General features: G+C 38.7%; 2 protein-coding genes and 1 long non-coding RNA gene across 3 annotated transcripts in view; all 3 read left to right on the top strand.

Annotated features, from left to right (window-relative positions):
* Window positions 1-2774, top strand: part of CAPRIN2 (caprin family member 2) — a 45760-nt gene extending 42986 nt beyond the window's left edge. The window contains exons 21-22 of the transcript XR_010885989.1: window positions 1709-1864; window positions 2343-2774. The gene's annotated coding sequence lies outside the window, so the exon portion shown is untranslated. The remainder of the gene's footprint in view (window positions 1-1708; window positions 1865-2342) is intronic.
* A 6179-nt stretch (window positions 2775-8953) lies between these two features.
* IPO8 (importin 8) overlaps window positions 8954-19784 on the top strand; it is a 47040-nt gene continuing 36209 nt past the window's right edge. The window contains exons 1-2 of the mRNA XM_013947785.2: window positions 8954-9292; window positions 17605-17686. Coding sequence (XP_013803239.1) covers window positions 9209-9292; window positions 17605-17686 — 166 coding nt within the window. The 5' untranslated portion in view covers window positions 8954-9208. The remainder of the gene's footprint in view (window positions 9293-17604; window positions 17687-19784) is intronic.
* LOC106488758 (uncharacterized) lies at window positions 9828-14947 on the top strand. Its single transcript, XR_001293280.2, has 2 exons — window positions 9828-13193; window positions 14112-14947. It is a non-coding gene; the product is annotated as an uncharacterized lncRNA (long non-coding RNA).

The raw sequence follows: 19784 nt of genomic DNA, 5'->3' as shown, positions 1-19784 counted from the left end.
CCTTGCTACCATATAGATGTCAAAGCAGGTTTTCTGGCATGACTTTGTAAAGATGCTAGCATAAAGCTCTTGATTTTATTCCAAGCTTAGATTTTTTTCATACTGATGCTTGCTTGGAGGGTGATCACACTAAAAAGCATATTGATTCTTTTGGCAAGTTCTGAGATGAGAAGCTTGGGATAAAGCTTTTAGTACCTAGACTTTTGCCACCCCAGACAGCAATGTTGAGCCTTAACCATCATATACTAACCCTATACTCTATTTTTAAAGATGCTAGTTTTCAAATATTCAATAATTTTTTTCTAAAACATTCTCAAAAGAATAAGTGGTTGGAGTATATTAAGTGCTTAATTAGAGCCTTTTCCTAAACTTAAGTCAACTCTCATTGCATATTAATATGTGAATGTGGTAGAGTCTCATACTAAGTGCATAAAGAAGTTCAGCTTGCATTGGCTATACATCTCCATTGTTTCTCTAACAGACCTGCAACTTGGTTGTGGGGTGTGTGGTGTGTGGGTTTTTTTTTTTTTTTTTAAAGCCCTTTAAAGTACTGATGACTACCTGGTCATTTCTCTCCCATGCTATCTGCATAGGGACTATTTAGTAAATGAATCCCATTGCACATACAGCAGGGTCTCCCTTACACTGCAAACTAATTTAGCATCAGACCTTCATTTAGGATGCCATTCATTATACCTGTGTCAGTATTATGGATTTCTTGGTGTGTGTGTGTGTGTTTTTTTTTTTTAAGAGCAACTACCAGTACCTCTAAGCTTTGTTAATAAGCTTGGCCTTTGACAGCCTTTAACATATGGTTACTATGACTTCATGAGACTTGCATGTTGCTTTGTACTGCTCCAGTTTAATCAGTCTTGATAACTGCTTTGTTGACCCTTACAGTGATCATCTGTTTGACTTAATCTTATTTCTTACTGATGGATCTAGCAAAGCTCTTGTGTATCTCTAGTTTGCATATGTTTAAGATAAAGGAAACATCTCAAGTTCAAAAAGCTGGCTTGTCCATTTGTATGTATAAGATGGATGTTTAAATTCCAAACAGGAGTACACTCTAGCAGCAAGAAGCATGAAGATATGAAACAAATTTAACATATCATTCCTTGATAGCAAGCTTGACTATAAATCATGTGATGGATGCCTTTAAAACGTTTGCAGGCTTGTAGGCTTTAGCAGCCCAAATGAGCATCATCTCTACAGTACCAGCTACTTTAAAATAAAACTCTTGTTTTTCCACTATATTTGCCATCTAAAAAAACCCCTATACAACTCAAATGAATCTGTCTTCATATATAATAACTGAAAAGATCAGTTTTACACTACAGAATTTTTATGCTTCCTTAGCTGAAACTATTGCTCTTTACTGTGTTTCTAGTCAGAGCAATAAACGTGGCTCTAGTTAACCTGTTAAAAACAAGGAAAAAAACATTCAATATATATGTTTTCAGACAAGATGCATCTCAAAAGGTTAGTACTTGAATCTTAAATGCTAAGGCTACGTTTCTTTGTTAAAAATACTGTATAGTACCGAAGAAAGCACGATTCAGTTCTCCAGTTCAATAGCTAGCCAAAATCCACTGATAAAGAATTGCTATTCTGATGTCCAGAATGCATAGAAATATGGCTTCTTATGATTTCATGTAATTCTGAATAATGGAAGAAATGCATTTATCCTTGTTCTTTATATTCCAAGGTTAAGTACTTATTTGAAAACTTCTCAAAGTACTTTAGAATATTCCAGTACATTATTTTTCATCTGCCATGGTTTCAGTCTACCTGAGTATCTCCAGACTAAAAGCTTAGATCCATATTCTACTTCTGGGAGAAGAATTTAACAGCATTTAAAAAGGTGAGTTTCCCAATTTGAAAATACTTAAGGTAACATTGGGTGTGTTGTGGACTTCATGTAAATGCTGTCTACCAATACTTTTTCCTCTGTAGTTCTTCAGTCAGCTTGCTTGAATTGTTGTGCTAGTAATATGTCTTAACTATGGAAGGACAATAATCAGATCAGATTAAAACCCGCAAAGGGGTATCCCAGTACTGCTAATTTCCTATTGCTACCTTTGCTATGGAAATCTGATACTATCTAAATTCTATCCAGTTTAGTTGTATAGCCTGCAGAAGATAATTTTATAGAATTCAAGATAAGGAGCTAATATTAGGCTTTGATTGGGACTGAGTAAAAATTTACCTTGTTACAATGTTTCCTTTTGCGAGTTTAGTGATATACTGGAACCACCCTGAAATAGAAGGGTTTCTTAAGGCTTTCCACATGCTAATGGACTTGTGCCTTTTTTGTTTTTCTTTTTTTTCCTTTTCCCCAGGTTATGGAAGTGTGAGATATGAATGATCTACCAGAACTCTCATAACTAACTTTCTGCAGCTAAGGAAACCCCCATCCTGTGTGCTAAGCTGGGACTGCAGAGGATTTCACTGTTTTGTTGTACTGATTCAGTTTGTTTACATTTTTCTCCTTGCCTGCTATAAATCATCTACAGTTGCTCTGACAGTATGACCAGTGGGGAAGACTACTTCTGAATTCTGACTCTGATCAAAGCTTTGCAGCTGTAGGCCTGGTGTGTGTCTGCTGCAGATCATCCTTGCTAGCTCTGTATCAAATTTATCCATGTCTTTTGAAGAAAATAAGTACTAGAGTTGCATGGAGGGTTGTCTATTCTAATTACAGAAATGGTCTTGTGATGTACTGTAACAAGATAAAAATGAATTAATTCTATTTAAGCACTTTTTCACAAGTCCCTGATTAACTTATTTTTGTATGTCTTTTCTCCCAACTATAAACAATCCTATTAAAAAGAAAAAGCTTATAAATTTTTATCTGCTGTCTGAAGGTCTCCAGGTTTTGTTGTATCTGGAAAAAAATATATTGTGAAATACTGATTTGGCTGGAAAATACTAGTTCACAGCTTTTGGACTGTCTAGGTCTTTCATGAATAAGTACTATAGTTGATTTGGAATGAAGGCTTTGCACTAAGTACAGATGGTATCACTTTATGTGATTTGTTCACTACAATGCAGTAATTTTGTCTTTTCTCATACTTTTTCTACGAGCATCTTTTTTTTTAGCTACAATTTACAATGGGATGCTTTACCTAAAGGAACTTGGTTGGCTGGATAGCGTGACGGTTCTTTTATGCCATGATATTAATACTAGTCACTGTTCTTAAGAGGCAAGTGTAGAACTCTTACAGTAGCTATGTATTTTGAATTTCTGAAAGTACCTGTATTTGAAGTACTCAAGGGCTTTGGTGCTTAGTCAATCAACTCTATGGATTATGTGCAACATACCCAAATGTAAGCAGGTAGTTTGCATTAGCAACCAAAAACTAGAGGTATATCAATTATTCTCATGCAGCCATAATTGGTATCCTTATTATCTGAATGAACTTGCTGAGGGCATCCAACACAGGAACAATTACAGAATATTTAACTTTGAAAGCAGGATGAAGACTGCAGAGTTAAACATTCCAAAGTCAGGATGTGAGATGTGAGGTTGGTGTCCGTCTGTTACTGTCTACTGTGCGGCCTTGGAACTTTGCTCCCTAAAAGAAAGCTATCAGGATTCAAGGGGAGACTGCGAAAGTACTTGGAAAAGAAACTGAAATCTTACTTGTCTGAAAATAATTGGAGGTTGGTAGAGTACTGGGAGAGGGGGTGTCATACTTGACCTGTGTCTAGTCCTCCTAAGGCCTGATGGGTTGTTGCTGAGACTTGATACTGAGCTATGTAGACCCTTGATCTGCCCTAGTATGGCCACTTTTATGTTCTTCTTATCTCTATATTATTTGTCTTGCCTTTTTCTATGAATCATTATCCTAGCAGAGGTGTTGTAACTATGGTCCTATTCTTCAATGTTATATGTACAGGAGGAACACAGGAAGAGGGAGATCAAGGTAAAAGATTTGTTAGTCTGACTTAAAGCATTTTGGATCTCTTTGGCAGAGGCAAGGAATGAATTATTAATTATACTCAACATTTTAGCTCTGCATCTCAGTGCTAGATAGCAGTGATATAAATTTAAGATCTCTAAAGATGAGGAACATTCCCTTCAGTTTGGCTTTATGTCATGGCTTGCATTGCATTAGAACTCTCTGGCTCAGGCAAAAAATACAGATGTTTTGGGTGAAGTTCAGCTTAATCATGAAACTTTTTTGCTTCTGCTTGCTTTGTTTGCCATTCATATCTTCCACATCATATGAGGAGGGGACCACATGGCTATATTTGTGCCTTATAGAACTTATTCTAACCTGTTCTGGGAGAAAGCCAGTTCTGTGCTTTGAATAAAGCAATCATAGTTGGGTGGTGTTCGACTGCAGTCAAGCAATTGCACTGAATCAATTTATATGCATAGAGGTAATAAATTCTAGGTTTGGGAAATTCCAGAATTGTAATTGCTTTAACTACTTCAATGCAGTTCAGTTTCCTAGGATGTTAAAGAAAGTGGACTGCATAAATGCATTCCATTGCTGGCATGTTGATGATGCCTACTTTTGTGACCTGTACTTTCACTCCGTGACTTCAGGAGGCAATCGTTTGGCCACAGAGGAACTGATAGTGATGGTTAGCAGATCTTTTGTATGGACAAGCACTAAAAGATTTTTTTCTCATGAGGTTGTATGCAATTGCTGACAATAGGGGAATGCTGAAACTTGGGTATCTCATTCATTTCTCTGTAGGATCTGGAATGAGAATTAAAGTTATGAGTTTCTGCTTCCTATCTCTCAACCTGTCCTAGGATGACTGCTGCTTTACATCTAGCTTCTCATCTGTTGGGATGTTGTTGGGACCAGCTAGATGGTCCTAGCCTTAACTCCTTGGCCACCTCAGTACTAGGGTCTTTGCCTAGCTAACCATTTATTTTTAACCTAATTTGTATTTCCCGAAGCTGGTTTACAGGTCTCTTTCCATCTCTGTTCTTCGGTCTGGGTGACTCCAGTTCCCTTCCACACACAGTTTTGCTGTGCTTACTGAGGCAAAGCCCTTTTCACCATTATCAGAGCTTCTTGTGATTCCAGTGTTTGCTCCTCTGGCAACATTTCAACAGAGACTGTGCGCTATGCATATGCTTGATCTTAGAATCAAGTCATATGAGGTAAAAACAAGACAGAATGACTCTAGAAATCAGAAAATGACCATGGTGGATTAAAGGATGGGGAAAAAATGCAAAATTAAAGTTACCCTACTCAAAACTGACATATATCTGGAAGATTAGATTCTCTTTCAACAATTTTCTGTCATGACTTTCCTTGTCTTTTTATCCAGTCTCTGTATTTTTCTACTTCTTGTGCAAGTCTCTGCTCAGCTATTCTCAGCTCTTTTTGCTACACTAACTCTTCATTGTATTTTTTTTTTTCCCTTCATCTCATTGGCTCTTAATTCATTTTTCTCCCCTGGCCAGTCTGCCTCTCCTGGAGTTCTTTATTGCTACTGTCCCCCATTCTCTCCAATTTCTAGTCCAGTCATTGCTTTCCTTACCTAGGTATCTGCTACTGCCCATCCTGATTTCTATTCCTCTTTGGCTTAACATCTTCTCTCTGTGCATTTTTAATTTGCATCTTAGACTATTTAGGTATTTGGGCGTAAACAGTAGGTAGATATTTATTACAATATTTCCTGTTGAATACTGCAGTAGAGAGGAGTTAAGTGTATTTTACAGTGAAAACTATGTTGCATATAAAATGCATATAAATTCTACATGCATTTCAAACAACTAAAAGTCAAAGAACTTATTCTAAGCAAGCTATAATAAGTAAGGCTTTTGTAGTTTTCTGTTGCATCTCACAAAGTTCCTGAACTTGACTAAGATACTTCGCAGCTACTGTCTTGAATTTAGTCTGATTTTCCTTGAGGTCAAGCTTACATTGCTTTAAAAATCCTTGGTTTCAGCAACTGAGTTTCAAAATATGATTGCTTGTTCTAAATACTTCATAAAACTCTGCTATTACACTGCACCTGAACAGTCTGGGAGTTTTTTAAATCTTTGCTCTCCCTTATGTCCCCCTGCTTTTTTATTCTCATCCTTTTTTTCCCCCCATAATTGCATGCCTGTGCAACTTGGATTTCACTTATCTATCCTTGGTTTCTTTGTATGTTCCTTGCTCCTTTAGTGTTGGGTCTTACCTCAGCAGCAGCGTTAGGCAGAAATAGATCTTCTAGTTGCCAAGGAAATCTGCAGAGATTCTGACCTCAGACTTCTTAATTTTCCAGAGCAGCAAAACATGAATTTTTTTAAAGACATTCTAATTTCGTGCCAGGTCTATTATTTTTGAAGTGAATGAAGCCAAAAATATTAACAGAATCTTTGCCCTAACAAAAAAGCATATGAGTTCTTGATTAGAAGTTGTTACTTTCATTCTGAAGTTTTTGATGTTACATAAAAATCTTTCAATTAAGGACTAAGCTTATCCTTACTAGAATAATCTAGTCTCTCATGTCTATGCTTCTTCATGACATATCAGACATACATCAAAAACACTGCAAAGATAGATTAAAATGCTTGTGATAATGCTATCCACAACTAAATCACTGCTGACATATTAAAAAGGAAATAATAAGAATTACTGAACTAGATGTGACTTGATTTAGGGACTTGTTGACATTGCCTCTGGGATGGCTGCGTGCACAAAAAGTGAGTCTTAAAAGTAAAATCTTTGATGTAGGGTCTTCTACTTTTTTGTGGTGCATGCTGTGTGTTAAAAATGTACAGCTTTTAATGTGAGTGCTAAGTCCAAGAAAAATCTGAAAAATATTTTAAGAGAATGTTAAAAAAGCCTTTGGGCAGATTCTGTTCTTTATTGATAAGTTTTATGTCACCACCTCCACAAGATTAAAATCCTTTAAGGAATAAATTTTATCATGTTTGAGTTCTTGTACCACAGATTTATACATAGAAACAGAATAAAACAGAACTGCTTTTAAACTGTCTTAACATGCTAATTTTGGAACTAGAAGTATAGATATAACATTAAAAATCCTTTAAAATAATTAGTTGTTTTTAGTCTGATAAATGATTCAAGATATTTAAAATGGGTGGTTTTCACTGGCATAGTCTTATTTACTAACTTTTGCTTAAGCCAAAATAGCAAAATGATGAAGAATTGCCATAGTTAGCATTGTATGCATTTTACACTCATACTGTTTTTTGTTTGGTATCTTTTCAAGATTTACTGAACATACTCTCCCCTGCTTCTAAGAAGAAATGAAAAAGGTGAATAAAAATACCTGTGAAAGACAATTTCTTGCTACATGTTCTAGAGCTGCATTAATGGAGAACAGAAAAGTGAACTTCTTAGCACTAATCAGTTTTCTATGTCACTTCAAAATTTGAAGAAAACCACAAGAGAGCCCGTAGTCTGTGAATATTGGGTAGGTGCAATTCATTTTACAGCTAGATTGTTGTTTGAATCTAGGCAAACCTAGTATTAGGGAACAAAATTTCCTGTCGGAAATCATTATAGCATTAGATGCTTTAACATTTTTCTTGTAAGTAATTTAGGAGCTTAAGTTATTCAGTGGCAGTAAAGATGTTTTGGCAAACATTACCCTCCAGTCCACTTTGTTAGAGATCCTGTCCCTACCATAAATGGCCACTCCTGTGCATTCATGGTTGCTAAGATTATTCTTCAGTACAGATCAGGCTGAGGGAAGTACTGCTGTTTCAAGTTATTTATTTCTTAATTGAGCAGTAATGAAATAAATTTTGAAATGACATACTGTCAAATTGTGTTCTTCAGGCGTCTATATAATACCTTGGTATGATCTTGTAATTGTCCTTGCGCTTGTCTCTTCCAGCACTCAGCAAATAGCCTTTCTGCCACATAACACATCTCTCTCTGGTTTGTAAACATTATGTAAAACTTTACTGGAAGAAGTAACAGAATTATTTGGCTCATTGAGATTAGATTAGTCGTGAGGCTTTTCTGGCATCCTGTTTGTCCATGAACTGCACCTTCAAGAGTTATGCTACACCTATACCTACTAAGATGTTTAAATCTTCCTTTGGTTCAGCTGCTGGTTCTAGGATCTAAGAGAAGAAATGGGAGGAAAGAAGTGGAGAATCAAGGCAGGGCAAATGCTTGTAGTTAGAAGTGTTTATCTATTTCTGAGAAGCTGGGCGGTAAGCACCATCCATCCACCTTCACTGGCAAATGCCGTTAACAGAAGCAAACCAGTTTTCAGGGTCCATATGATGAAGGACAAGTAACACAGACGTGCTCGGAAGTATAGCAGAAATAATGTTATGTGTCCCAACTATATACCGTTACGCATTTTAGGAAGCTCCATGCGACAAGTTTCGGAGTGACTTCCTGCGGGTTGCAGCGCGTCATGCTGGTGCAGCAGGTGACACCCCAGGTGCCCCCGTAACTGTGCACACCCTCAGTTCACGAACAGGGAATTGGCTTTTCTGTCACCTGGACTGCCTCGGTCTGCTCACTTTAATTCTTCTGCAAACAACTTGCGTAGCAGCAAGTACTGAACAGGCATATGCACAGCCTTCACTTACCGAGCCTAATAGCAAAACTGAAAAAACAATAGAAAAAGGAGTGAATTGCATAGTCAGCAGGAAAAGCAGATTTTATTTATTTATTTTTTTAAGCACAGGGTGAATATATGCTGATAAAGAGCGAAGGAGTATAGAAACATGACCCCAGCGGGCCAGAAACGTCCCCCATGCCGTGGGTGAGGCAGCAAGACGTCTGTGAAGCTTTTGGGGTGCCTTGGCCGCTTCCTGCCCGCCCGAGCGCCGCAGCCGCTGCGAGGTGGCGCGGGCTCCCCGCCGCCTCGCGGCGGGCTTCGCCAGCCCGCTCGCCGTACCGCAACATGGCCGCCCCCACGCGGCTCCGGAGAGGCCGCGGCCTGGAAGCCCAGCCCCGCTCCTTGCGAGCGGTTGCAGTTGATTTTTTTCCGTACAACAACATGGCGTCCCCCAGTCGCCGATCGCACTTCGAAGCCAGAAGGCGGTGCTGTGGCCGTAAAGCAGTGCCCGTTTCCCGATAGCCAGCTGTCGCAAACCGGTGAATGGCTCTGGAGCGCGAGCCGGGGGGGTGGGGGACAGGAGCTTGTGATTGTGGTACGGGGGGGCAGCAGCGGCGGCTCCTCTTCCTCCGCCGCCTCCCGGCGAAGCGCTGCCCACCGGCCAGGGAAGGAAAGAGCGGGGCGGCAGCAGGGCAGAATGGATCCCAACAGGATTATCCAGGCTCTCAAGGGCACCATAGACCCCAAGCTGCGCATCGCAGCCGAGAACGAGCTCAATCAGGTGAGCGGGGACCCGGCATCCGGGGCTGGGACGCGGCGGCAGGCCCTGCCCCCGCGCCGCGCCGCGCTGCGCTGCTCCGCGCCCCGGCCGGCAGGCGACACGGGGTTGCCCGGCCCGGCCGGCAGGGGCAGCGGCGGGGGGGTGGGCGGCCCTCCTCGCCCGCCGGGGCCCGCGCTGCGTGTGGGGGGGTCGCCGCGCGCTGCCCTCCCCCGGCGCCGGCTGAAGCGGCCGTTGGGGCCGTTAGCTGCCGCCGCGCCGGCTGTCAGCGGCCCGCCCGGCAGCCGTGCGGCGGGGCGGGCCGCGGCTCCGCGGGTGCGGGGCGGCGCGGGGTCCCCCCTCCCCCCCCGCGGCCGGCGGTGGCGGCGGGTGCCCGCGGCCCGGCCCCCGGCGGGAGCTGCCGCCAGCCGCGGGCTTGCCTCGTGCAGCAGCCTGCTACGTAAAATCGTGAGAAAGACTCGTGAGATGCTAGTGAGATACTCGGGTTTTTTTTTGCGGGTGACACATCACGAGGTCCCGCAGCTAATGTAGTGTTTGCGCCCCATCAAAACGGTGGCCGCAATCGCGATGTGGACATTTCGATTGGGGGGGGAGGGGGAAGTAAAAAGAAGTTCTCTTGCACGGCATTAATAATGCCGTAACGTATACAATTTCATGGAATGCGTGACAGATCATACTGGAAAAAAAACTTTGATTTTGCACTTTGTTTATGTGTTAACAAAATGGTCAGACTGGCTATCGGGAATTAGTGCTACTTCAGACTTGCTACCCCGGCTTAATTTTCTATTCAGGCAACTTAAAACGCCTTCTGAATTGCATGTAACTAATCCTTACTTTAGCGGTTGGCAAGTTCCTTTACTAAATCGATGGATTAAGTGCTGGGCATTGAGAATGCTCTAGGGAATAGCTAGATGAACATGCAAACCTTTTTTCTTTATTTGGCATAGTTACTTTAAAAATGTCTCACATTAAAAAAAAAGCTCAGTGTTTATTTTTATTTTTAGTATTAAGGATTGAGGGGGAAATTAAAAATAAATATATCTGTCAGCAGCCTGTTGCACAGGAATCAAAACTACAACAATAAACTGTTGCTTGTTTGGCAGGATTAGAACAAAGAAGCAGCTGTCCAGATTCCTGGGTTGCACTCCTAATGTTATCATTTTACCATTACTTATAAGTATTATAAGGCTCAAGAAAAGTTTGCAAGAGTTTTGAGATCACAGTATGTACAATGTTTTAAAGCCATGTGATGGATAATGCCATCCTTGTGAAAGACCCAGGGTTTAGTTTCAAGATTGCAAGTGTATTTATCGAGAACAGCTTGTAAAAGAGTTTTTTATTTAAAATAGTTGACACAATTTCTGTTCTCTAATGATCATAAAAAATGAGTCTTGAAATTAAGACATACCTATTATTGTATAGGCTTCCTGTTACTAAATGGAGTGTGATATGTCTGACTGATATGATGTAGTGATGCAGTGTTGCATTTTACATGAATTTTTGGATGAGTGGAACACAACTCTTTCTGAAGAATGTCACTACTGCCAGCCTTTGACATCTTGCAGCCTTTCAGTGCTTTTGAAGCAAGACTTCAAAGCAATGTGTCAGACTTCCATGTAGCTCATGATAGTGTTGACATGTAACTGTTCCTGGAAATACTGGAATCCAGATGCTGTTCTAACTTTTACATTGTTCTAGAAAAAAAAAAAAAGCTTAAAGTGGTAATACAAGACTTGTCCAAACAAAACAGTGGGTCACCTTTATTCTCTGCAATAGCTAAAGCGGTGCTGCTCCTGATATACACTGAAGAGTTGAGGTGAAACTTGTCTTGTGTTAGCCCATACACAGTGTGCATTTACTTTCAATTTTGAATCCAGTTAGTATCTGGATTTTCCCACACTGTACAGAACCTACTGGTACTAGTCTCTGTGTAGACACTTCATTGCTTGAACCAATACAGAGAGTCCTTTAATGACAATCTTAAAATAGTCCTGACTCCCTAATATGGTTACAATGTTGAACTCTGCTGAATGGAGTTAAAGTGAATGAAAACTTGTCTACCTGTAAAAAGTCACCAGTGTGTCTGAAAATACCTGCTGTTCTATTCTGTATGTTTATGCACCTGTGTAAAGTTGCAGCTAAACTGATGAAGTTGCTGTTTACCTTCTGGGTTATCATCCAACTGCATTCAGAAATGGAATGAAGATTCCATTTAAAAATTACTATTGATTTGCCTGTATTATTTTTATTGGAAGGTTGTTTGTGAACTTTCTTCCTCTCATAGCTAGAAATGAATGTCATTTTCCAACCTAAATTAATTTGTGGTCCATTTGTGTCTGTTTGTGCCAATCCTGTCTCTTACCTAGAAGAGGTTTCTTCAGCCCTTGGTGCCCACCCTGACATATTAGTACAGAAAATTGTGGTCCCAGCAGCCTATATTTTCCTAGCTTCAATAAGCTATATTTCCTTTGCCTTATCATAAAATTGGATTTATAAAATCTAATTATATGAGAGCGCAGCTCTGCTCTGCACTTGTTTCCCTTTGAATTAATCATTCTTGTGCAAATCTGGTCATCTATGTTCACAGCATTCTAGGTAGCCTCATGCTCAATGCCACTGATACATGCTAGAACTACATTTATCAAATGAGGTATCTTCTTCATGTTAAAGGTCTATATATCTGTTATCACTTAATATCCCTAGGTCCTTTTTTCCTGTGGTTGTTCCTCACTAACAAGCTTCGAGCTTTTAGTAGAAATTCCTATTAGTCCTTGAGTGCATGACCTTGTACTTTGTCCTGTTATTCCATTCCATTTCTGTTGCTCTAGTTCTAAAGATCATTCAGTTCTTTGTAGAATTTTTCTAATCTTTCCCCTCTAGTGATGCCTGCAACTTCTCTGTCATCAGACAACTTCACTTCTCTCAGTGACCTGAGCACAGATGCAAATGTGGGATTGATCTGAAATGTGATTCTTGATAAACTAGAGTAGTAATTTCCTGTCAGATCAGTAATTTCTGTCACATAACCACTGTCATTTCCCTGTTAGCCTGTTGTTTTTCTAAATGTACTCATCTTTCCATCCCCCTCTTTTTTTCTTTTTCTTTTTTTTTTTCTCAGTTCTGTCACATAGTTGGTCTGCAGTTTAGGAACATATTTATCACACTGTACTTACTAGAACAGTCAATTATTATATCAAAGAAAGATACTGGATTTCCATACACCTCCTTGTCTATAATGCCTCTTTGATATCTGTTCTAGGCTTTTATTCTTCTTTGGTCTGGCTCGTTGACTTTAGGTTTTTGTTGTTTAAAAAAATTGTAATGGCTAAATATTGCTTCTGTGCATCAGTTCTTGGAATATGGTGCAGTGTTATTGTCTGATCATGTGAACATACAAAATCATTTCTGACTGATTCCAATTCAGATAGGATTACCATTACAATTTTTGTATGTTAATCTTCATTGGCTCAACCTGCTGTCATACATTTCTTTGGCCTGTGACAAAGGGGACAGTGTGAACACAGTGGCAGAAATACAGATGTTTCTTCAAACATTTAGAAGGAGTCGCAGAATTTGGCTTTGACAGGAACTGGTGAGCAGTGCTGGGAGAAGAGAAAGTGTGACAAGACTGCCAAAAAGCAGAAGAGTCCAGAATAAAATTAGTCTTCCTTCCATTTCTTCCACATCTTTGCTGAGCTGGTATCGTAGCAGTCAGGGATCTTAAGGCCACTGTGAAAGTTTCAATAACCATCTCATGTTACCAAGAGGAAGGAATTTCAGATATTCATACTCAAAACAAATTTTATGGGAAGGTTGACTTGCATGTTAGAAATTCTGTGGAAAGCAGAGTTTATTCGAGACTGGAGGAGTTCAGCAACAGAACCCACAGAGGAAGGAAGCTCAGGTGAGTGTTCTTATGCATCTTTATCTTCACTGTGTGTGGAAACACTGTGTGCTTTTTTTCCTCCCTCCCAAAACAATGATTTTGCATGTAGGCAGGGAAAGAAGGAAGTGTCTTTGGAAGTTCTATCTTATTTTAACAACCTGTCTGTGACTGCTAATTAAAAAACAAGAGAATACTATTAGCAACTGCAAAAATATTCCCAAGTGTAAAAAAGACTGATAGAGTTTAAAAGTAACACATTTTCAGTGCATAGCAAGCAGAAAATAAAGCTCAGTAAAACATATAGTAGAACATTCAACTCAAATACATGAAAGCCTTAAAATAATCTTTGCAAACAGTTAATTGCCTAGATATTCAGGCTACATTTTTTTCCCCTGTGTATTTATCTTTATGAACAAAAATGTGCCTTGATTTTTTTAATTCAAGAGCTGAAAAGCCATTTTTTAGGTGCCATACTTGGATTCAGAGATTAAAAAGAAGGAGATCTTGTTTACTGCTGACAGAGAAAGATGGTCTTGATTTGGCTTGCAGAACTAGATAGAAGACTCCTTTTTTTGTTGTTGTTGTTGTTGTCCTGCAGAGGAAGAAATATCTTCCCCTGCCATTCTGCAGTCAGCCCCAGTGGTTGCTATTACTATAGCGGGAAGATTACTGACAAATGTGACTACTGAGTAGCTGCTTGCTTTAGGCGTTTGATGTTGCAACAAGCAAGATGCAAGAATAACAGTTATTGAAATAGATTTAGTAGCATATAATGAATGATATCCTGGGAGCCACATCTAAATATTAACTTTGAAAAGTATTTGCTTTAGAGGGATCCATTGGGGGAGCCATTTGATCCAATTTTGTACGTATTTTTCTTGCTTATCTCTCCTTGTATTCTTTATGTGTAATGGCGTTCATCTTGCTGTTTTTCAGTGACCCATCTGAGGCTTTCTTGGATGGCATCTGTTGCATGTAAGATGAAATGGAAGAGGAAATAGGCACAAAAGGATGTGTTTTGAAGAGTGCAGCTGTGATGTTGAGGAGTGGAAGAATTGCATGTTAGACCAAAGGCAAAAGGACGAACAGAGTGCAGGGAAACATATAGCTCCAGTGTACAGATCCTGAGGCAGTGAACACAGATGGAACAAGACACCTGGGGCCATACGCATTTCCTCGGTCATTGCTTTAAATATACCTAGTGATATCTTCTCAGTGCTTAGCTGTATGCCTCTTCCAGCTTAGCTGCTAGCCTTGCACATCGCTGTATCCCTTCGTCTTAATTTCAATGGAAATTAAATGTGATTTTTTTTTAATATAACTGCTTTGATCTGTGATTCATGCAAGAGTAGTCAGTATATGTTTTACACAGCTTTAAAATAATCATTGTTCTTTAAAAATTTGTTTTTCAAAGTTTATTTTTCAAAAATTTTTTTATTTTCCTTCAAAATAAACATGCCTTTATTGATCAGAACATTCATAGAAAGTTTTACCAAATCATTAAAATGTAAATGCAAGACAAATGGATTTATTCACAAATTCATACAAAGCAGTGTGCTGCTAGATAAATAGGGTGTTATCAGAGTTCTGCTGAAGGTCTTTTTCAGCCATCTGGTGCCTCATTGTGGCTCCTGTGTACAGCTCTTGAAAATCAGCAGCTAGCTCTGTGTTCCCTTCGTGGGACTGGTGATGCTCCTGTTCTCAGTTTGTAAATGTTATGTATGATTTCACCTGCAGCTGTAACAATACAAATAACTGTCTTGCTGAACTCATCCAGCTCTGAGATCTCTTCATTGTCTTTTCCATGTACACGATGCACATTTGACAACTGTTCTGCACCTACTCACAGGATACTTACAGCTTTAGTTGCTGTTGCCCAGGTGCCTGTTATATGGTTTTCACAAGCAAAGGAGGGGAAGGATAAATCCCAAGTTCACAATTAGCATGACAATTAAATCAATGAGAATGTGCTGGTATGGGAAAAATGTTGCTGCACACAGCTTTTTGAAAAGTCCTCTGTTCAGAAAATTGCAAGCAGTGGGTAATTTTCCTGACTGGGTTGGTGCTGCAGAAGTGAGCACTATGGTGTTTTGGCTTCACAAATGTAAAAGAATCAGGTGTCTTGTTTCTAAAATGGGCACACAAACTCTGATCTCTACAACATTCATGTTTCTGATAATGAGATGGTAGAAGATGATGCTATGTGAAAATGTGAATTATAGGATGAATGATCAAGCTAGGGCATAGTTAAAAATCATAATGTAAAAGTAAAGATAATAGTATGGCATAGAAGGATTTAGTGGGAACTTGATACTGTGCTCCTGCAATCTTGTTAGGAGTGCTGGTATTTCAAATGTTTTGTGAAGAAGCCCTCCTAACAGTGTGCTGGTAGGAACGGGGCCTCCTCTGAGACACTGTGCGTATCTTCTGTGTAATGTGTCTTTTGTCACACCAGGCACTTGCTGAGAAAATGAACTCTGCAGGCCAAATAACCATATGTATGTATATCCTGGAAAAATATCAGGGATAGCAGTTGTGTGCCAGCACAAGTGGTAGTAATAAAGCTCCCTGGAGTAGCTGTGTCTTTAATGTAGATTCAGTAAAAGCTGTTTGCATAGAGAAAGAAGAATAATTTATACTGCTATCACTGTGTTCACCCTGAATGTGATACTGGTAGGATTACTGCAGGAGAAAAAAAGGAAAAAAAAAAAAAGGTTGCATTCATAATTAATGTAATTGCAGCAGTAAAAGCTGTGTGTGGATTGGGTCTGAGGACAGCATATTGGCACCATTTAGAAGAAAAAAGACAGTTATAGGTTGTGCGCATTTTTGGTTTTCTGCACTGTTGAGATTCCTTGTGCTTTCCTTAAATCTCTGGAAGTTGCATAGAGTGCTTGTAGGCTGTTAGGGCGCACCTCAGGCCCGTGGGTTCGAACGTACCAATGCTGTAGAGATTCTGCCCTTCTAATGATTGAAGAACAGTCTTTGGACTCCAGTATACTTGATCAAAAGATGGTCTTTGGAATTCAGTATGCCTCAACCACTTGATTTTGAAAGCTAATATTTCAGTGCCTCCATAGATGAATGGAGTTCCTGTGCTTTCTGTTACAGCTTTTATTTTATTTTGAGCAGTGCTTATGAGTAACTAAAGTTTACAGAGAAGGGAATTGCAGGAGAGTATGCTTTTGATCTGCCATTACTGCTTTTATCTGGGATCTCAGATTGCTCTGTAAACATCAAATGAGCACAAAGTAAGTTAGACTTACACTATCATTACAATGAGTAAAATGAGGGCCAGAAAGTTAAGTGATTTGGCAAAATTATTGAATGATAGAGTTGTGGCGCAGATGTTACACTCATGGCATCATGAAAGCTATGTAGTTTTACCTTGTGGAAATGTTAGGTCAAGGAATTGGGCACATGAAGAGAAGAGCGTACTTCTTATTTCACAGCTTTTGGATGCAGACACTAAGAGAGGATATAGTATACTATGAAGTGCAGCTCTGGAAATAACCAAAGAGCTGCCAGACGTAATCTGGTTGAAAAGAAATACTATAAAAGGCGAAATAGAGAAAACTTCTGTCATCTAGCCCCTAAGAAACATCTGTCTTTGAACATCAAGCTCATGGATCTAATGATGAAAGATCTGACCTGCTAGTAACTACTGATGTTGCCAAGGCTTAGCAGTAACTGCACCATGCTGAGTCAATGATTCTTCACATTGAAGGACCCCTGTTGAGTGACAGCGGTATAATACTATCAGATTTTCACATCTTTTAAATCTGGTGTGCTTTGCTCAGAAGTTGTGAGCATTGTTTTCTCTTTGAAATTCTTCAGCTGTGCAGCTAATGCGGTGTTTGAAAAGTTCCCAGAAAAGTTGTGGGTTTTGAAAAGTTATCTGTCTACACTTGGTTTTAATTAAAAATGGTTATTCCACTATATTTCCCCAATTTCTGTTTTTTCTGTTGTCATGCACTATACATCCAGTTAGTTAAAAAATAGCTGGATAACACATGGCTCATGTAGATGCTATTTATACTTGAAAATAATTTTAAATTATTTTTTAAATCCCTTCAAAATTCAGTATTTCTATTACCACAATCCATTGTGGTTAAGTTAAATAATTCAAAGATGGATATGTAATGCTTCTCATTATGCATAGTTAGAATTATTTAAATATTGACTATTGTTAATAAGAGCTTTGTCACGTTACTTCTTCCACCTATGTGCCATTATATGCTCCATTTTTACAAGTAATTATTTGGAATGCTGCTGATTTGGGAAATCCAGGTGCCAAAACCTTTCTTTCATACTTCATGAGGATAGTCAACACTGTACAAAATTCTTAATTTGTATTTCTTATTCAGCTTTTGGTAATACAGTCCTCTTTAAATACAGTGATTTACTAACTGTTTTGTATGTATTTCAGTCCTATAAGATCATCAATTTTGCTCCAAGTCTACTGCAAATCATAGTATCAGATCAAGTTGAATTTCCAGTACGTCAAGCAGGTGAGCTAAAATTCTTGTTTAATTTTATTTAAAGATAAAGTCAATCTGTTTGTTATTACAACAGAGTATTGAGCTGTTGTGATGTAAGCAACTTTGTGTTTGTTCTGACCATGGAAATGTAAAGACTTAGCAGGGCAGCTTTTCTGCATCATTTCCTTCCTATATAAAGGTCAGATAAAACCATGGGTATAGGACAGAGTTTTGCTTTGGCTTCCCTGTGTTTGTAGTGATCCCTACTGGATTACCGTAATATTGTTATTAAAAGAGAATGATTTCTGGTCAAATCTCAGTATCCAGGGAGCCTTAGGCATTCTCCTTTCTTCTCAGGAACAGTGACAAAGCCAAGAGGAGAAGGTGTTTAAAAAAAAAAAAAAAAGTGGATCTCATTTGAACGAGTGTTTCTCTGTTTTAATCCTTTTTCCTAGAAAAGTGTAAGTTTTTAAAAAGTGAAAACATAGTTTATAGATCAAGGGCACCCGAGTATGCTTAGTTAGTATCTATGGTGTCCACTCACAAAAGTAGATATGAAGGAAGGCCACATCAAAAGTAAGTCATAAACTTACAATCTGAGCACCTCTAGAAAGATTGCCTAACAGTATGTGATGTCAGGTGTGGAGATGTAGTTAACTTTAGGGCATGCATTAGTGTAGGATCAGATTCTAAATTCTCATAATCTATTTTAACTACTCCTATGCAATATTTTTTACAGATATAGAAAATATTCAGCTTTTTGAAGAAGATGAGTATTGCTTCATTCACAGTTCTGTTTCTATCCTATGGAAAAGCATTTCCCGTAGAAGCACTGTTTTTTCTGCACAGATTCTATTAATCCCCTGAGTGTGTTGAAGCATGCTGACATATGCTGTTTGTCATGCTGGCGTGTATATTATCAAAGAGAATCCAACTTTGAATGGCATTGTTAAACCATTCTAGGGTAAAGTTTGATGCTTAATCCAGAATCCATAAGGCCATTTTCATAAAATAATAAAAATGAAATGATGAAATAATAATGAAAAATCTCATTTTAGTATCATTCCTTAAAAAACAAGCAAGTACGTAGAACATAATTCAGCATTTTTACAGAGTGGGGGTGTAAAATAGAAAAGTACATTTAAACTAAATTTGTAATTCAATAGATTTCACTGGGATTTTGTAAAAAGCCAAGAATTTGCACACCATCATGATCTGTGGACAAAGTAAATTAAAATCCTGGGCTGGTCTTTCTGGACTTGGCTTTTGTCTGAATATTCTGGCATGTCATAAAAAAAGAACTGTTTTTCCTTTTTCTCCTATTAAATATTTTACAAACAAACTAAATATTTTCATACTCTGTAATTTGTCATAATCAAGAAAAATGATTGTACCCAAGGATATCTTATTTATACTTTAAGTCCCTAGTCAGTAATCAACCAAAAGAGTAAAGGGATAACAGTTTTTTATGAACATTCCTTTAATATCTTACACCATGTTTCCTGTGTTTGCTAAAAAACATCTACAGGCATTTTAGTATTTTGAGGCATAAATGCTGCTTACTTTCAGTTGAAGATTAACTTTATTTTTCATGGTGTTGCATGTGAGATAGTCAGGAACAATTCTAAAGGGTTATGGGAAATCCTAATATTGAGATAAAGCTTAGGGAATTTACAACAAACATTTCTGTCCGAAAAGAAGGTAGGCTGTGTGCCAGTTTCATACTGGGCATTTCCCCAAGCAAAATGTCCTATCTGTGTGTGCCATGGTTTGTTTAAATGAATCTTTCAAAACTTCACTTACTGAACCTGAGTAGTTATCGTGAGGGTGAGTAAAAATGTAGATAAGTAGATTTTTGTTTGCTTGTCTAGAATGATAAAATATTATGTCCATATGCAAGACTGTTGCAATGAAGAATATACCCCAATTGAAGCTGACAGAAATACTGCTCCATTCAGTTTAATACGAGGCACTTAAGCCTGATGTCTGTAATGATGAAAAAACAGTTTTCTGACTCAGCTGTGCTTAGTGCTTATAATTGTTAACCTGTAGTGGTTTCTAGTCGTCTTTTCTACTCATTTTTCTACTTTCAGTTGTACTACATGTTAAGCACAGAGTAATGTGGAGA

Source organism: Apteryx mantelli, chromosome 1 (genome assembly GCF_036417845.1).
Source record: "Apteryx mantelli isolate bAptMan1 chromosome 1, bAptMan1.hap1, whole genome shotgun sequence".
In the NCBI taxonomy this organism is placed as follows: domain Eukaryota; kingdom Metazoa; phylum Chordata; class Aves; order Apterygiformes; family Apterygidae; genus Apteryx; species Apteryx mantelli.
The sequence above is the reverse complement of the archived record's forward strand: the minus strand, read 5'-3'. Positions and strand labels throughout refer to the sequence as shown.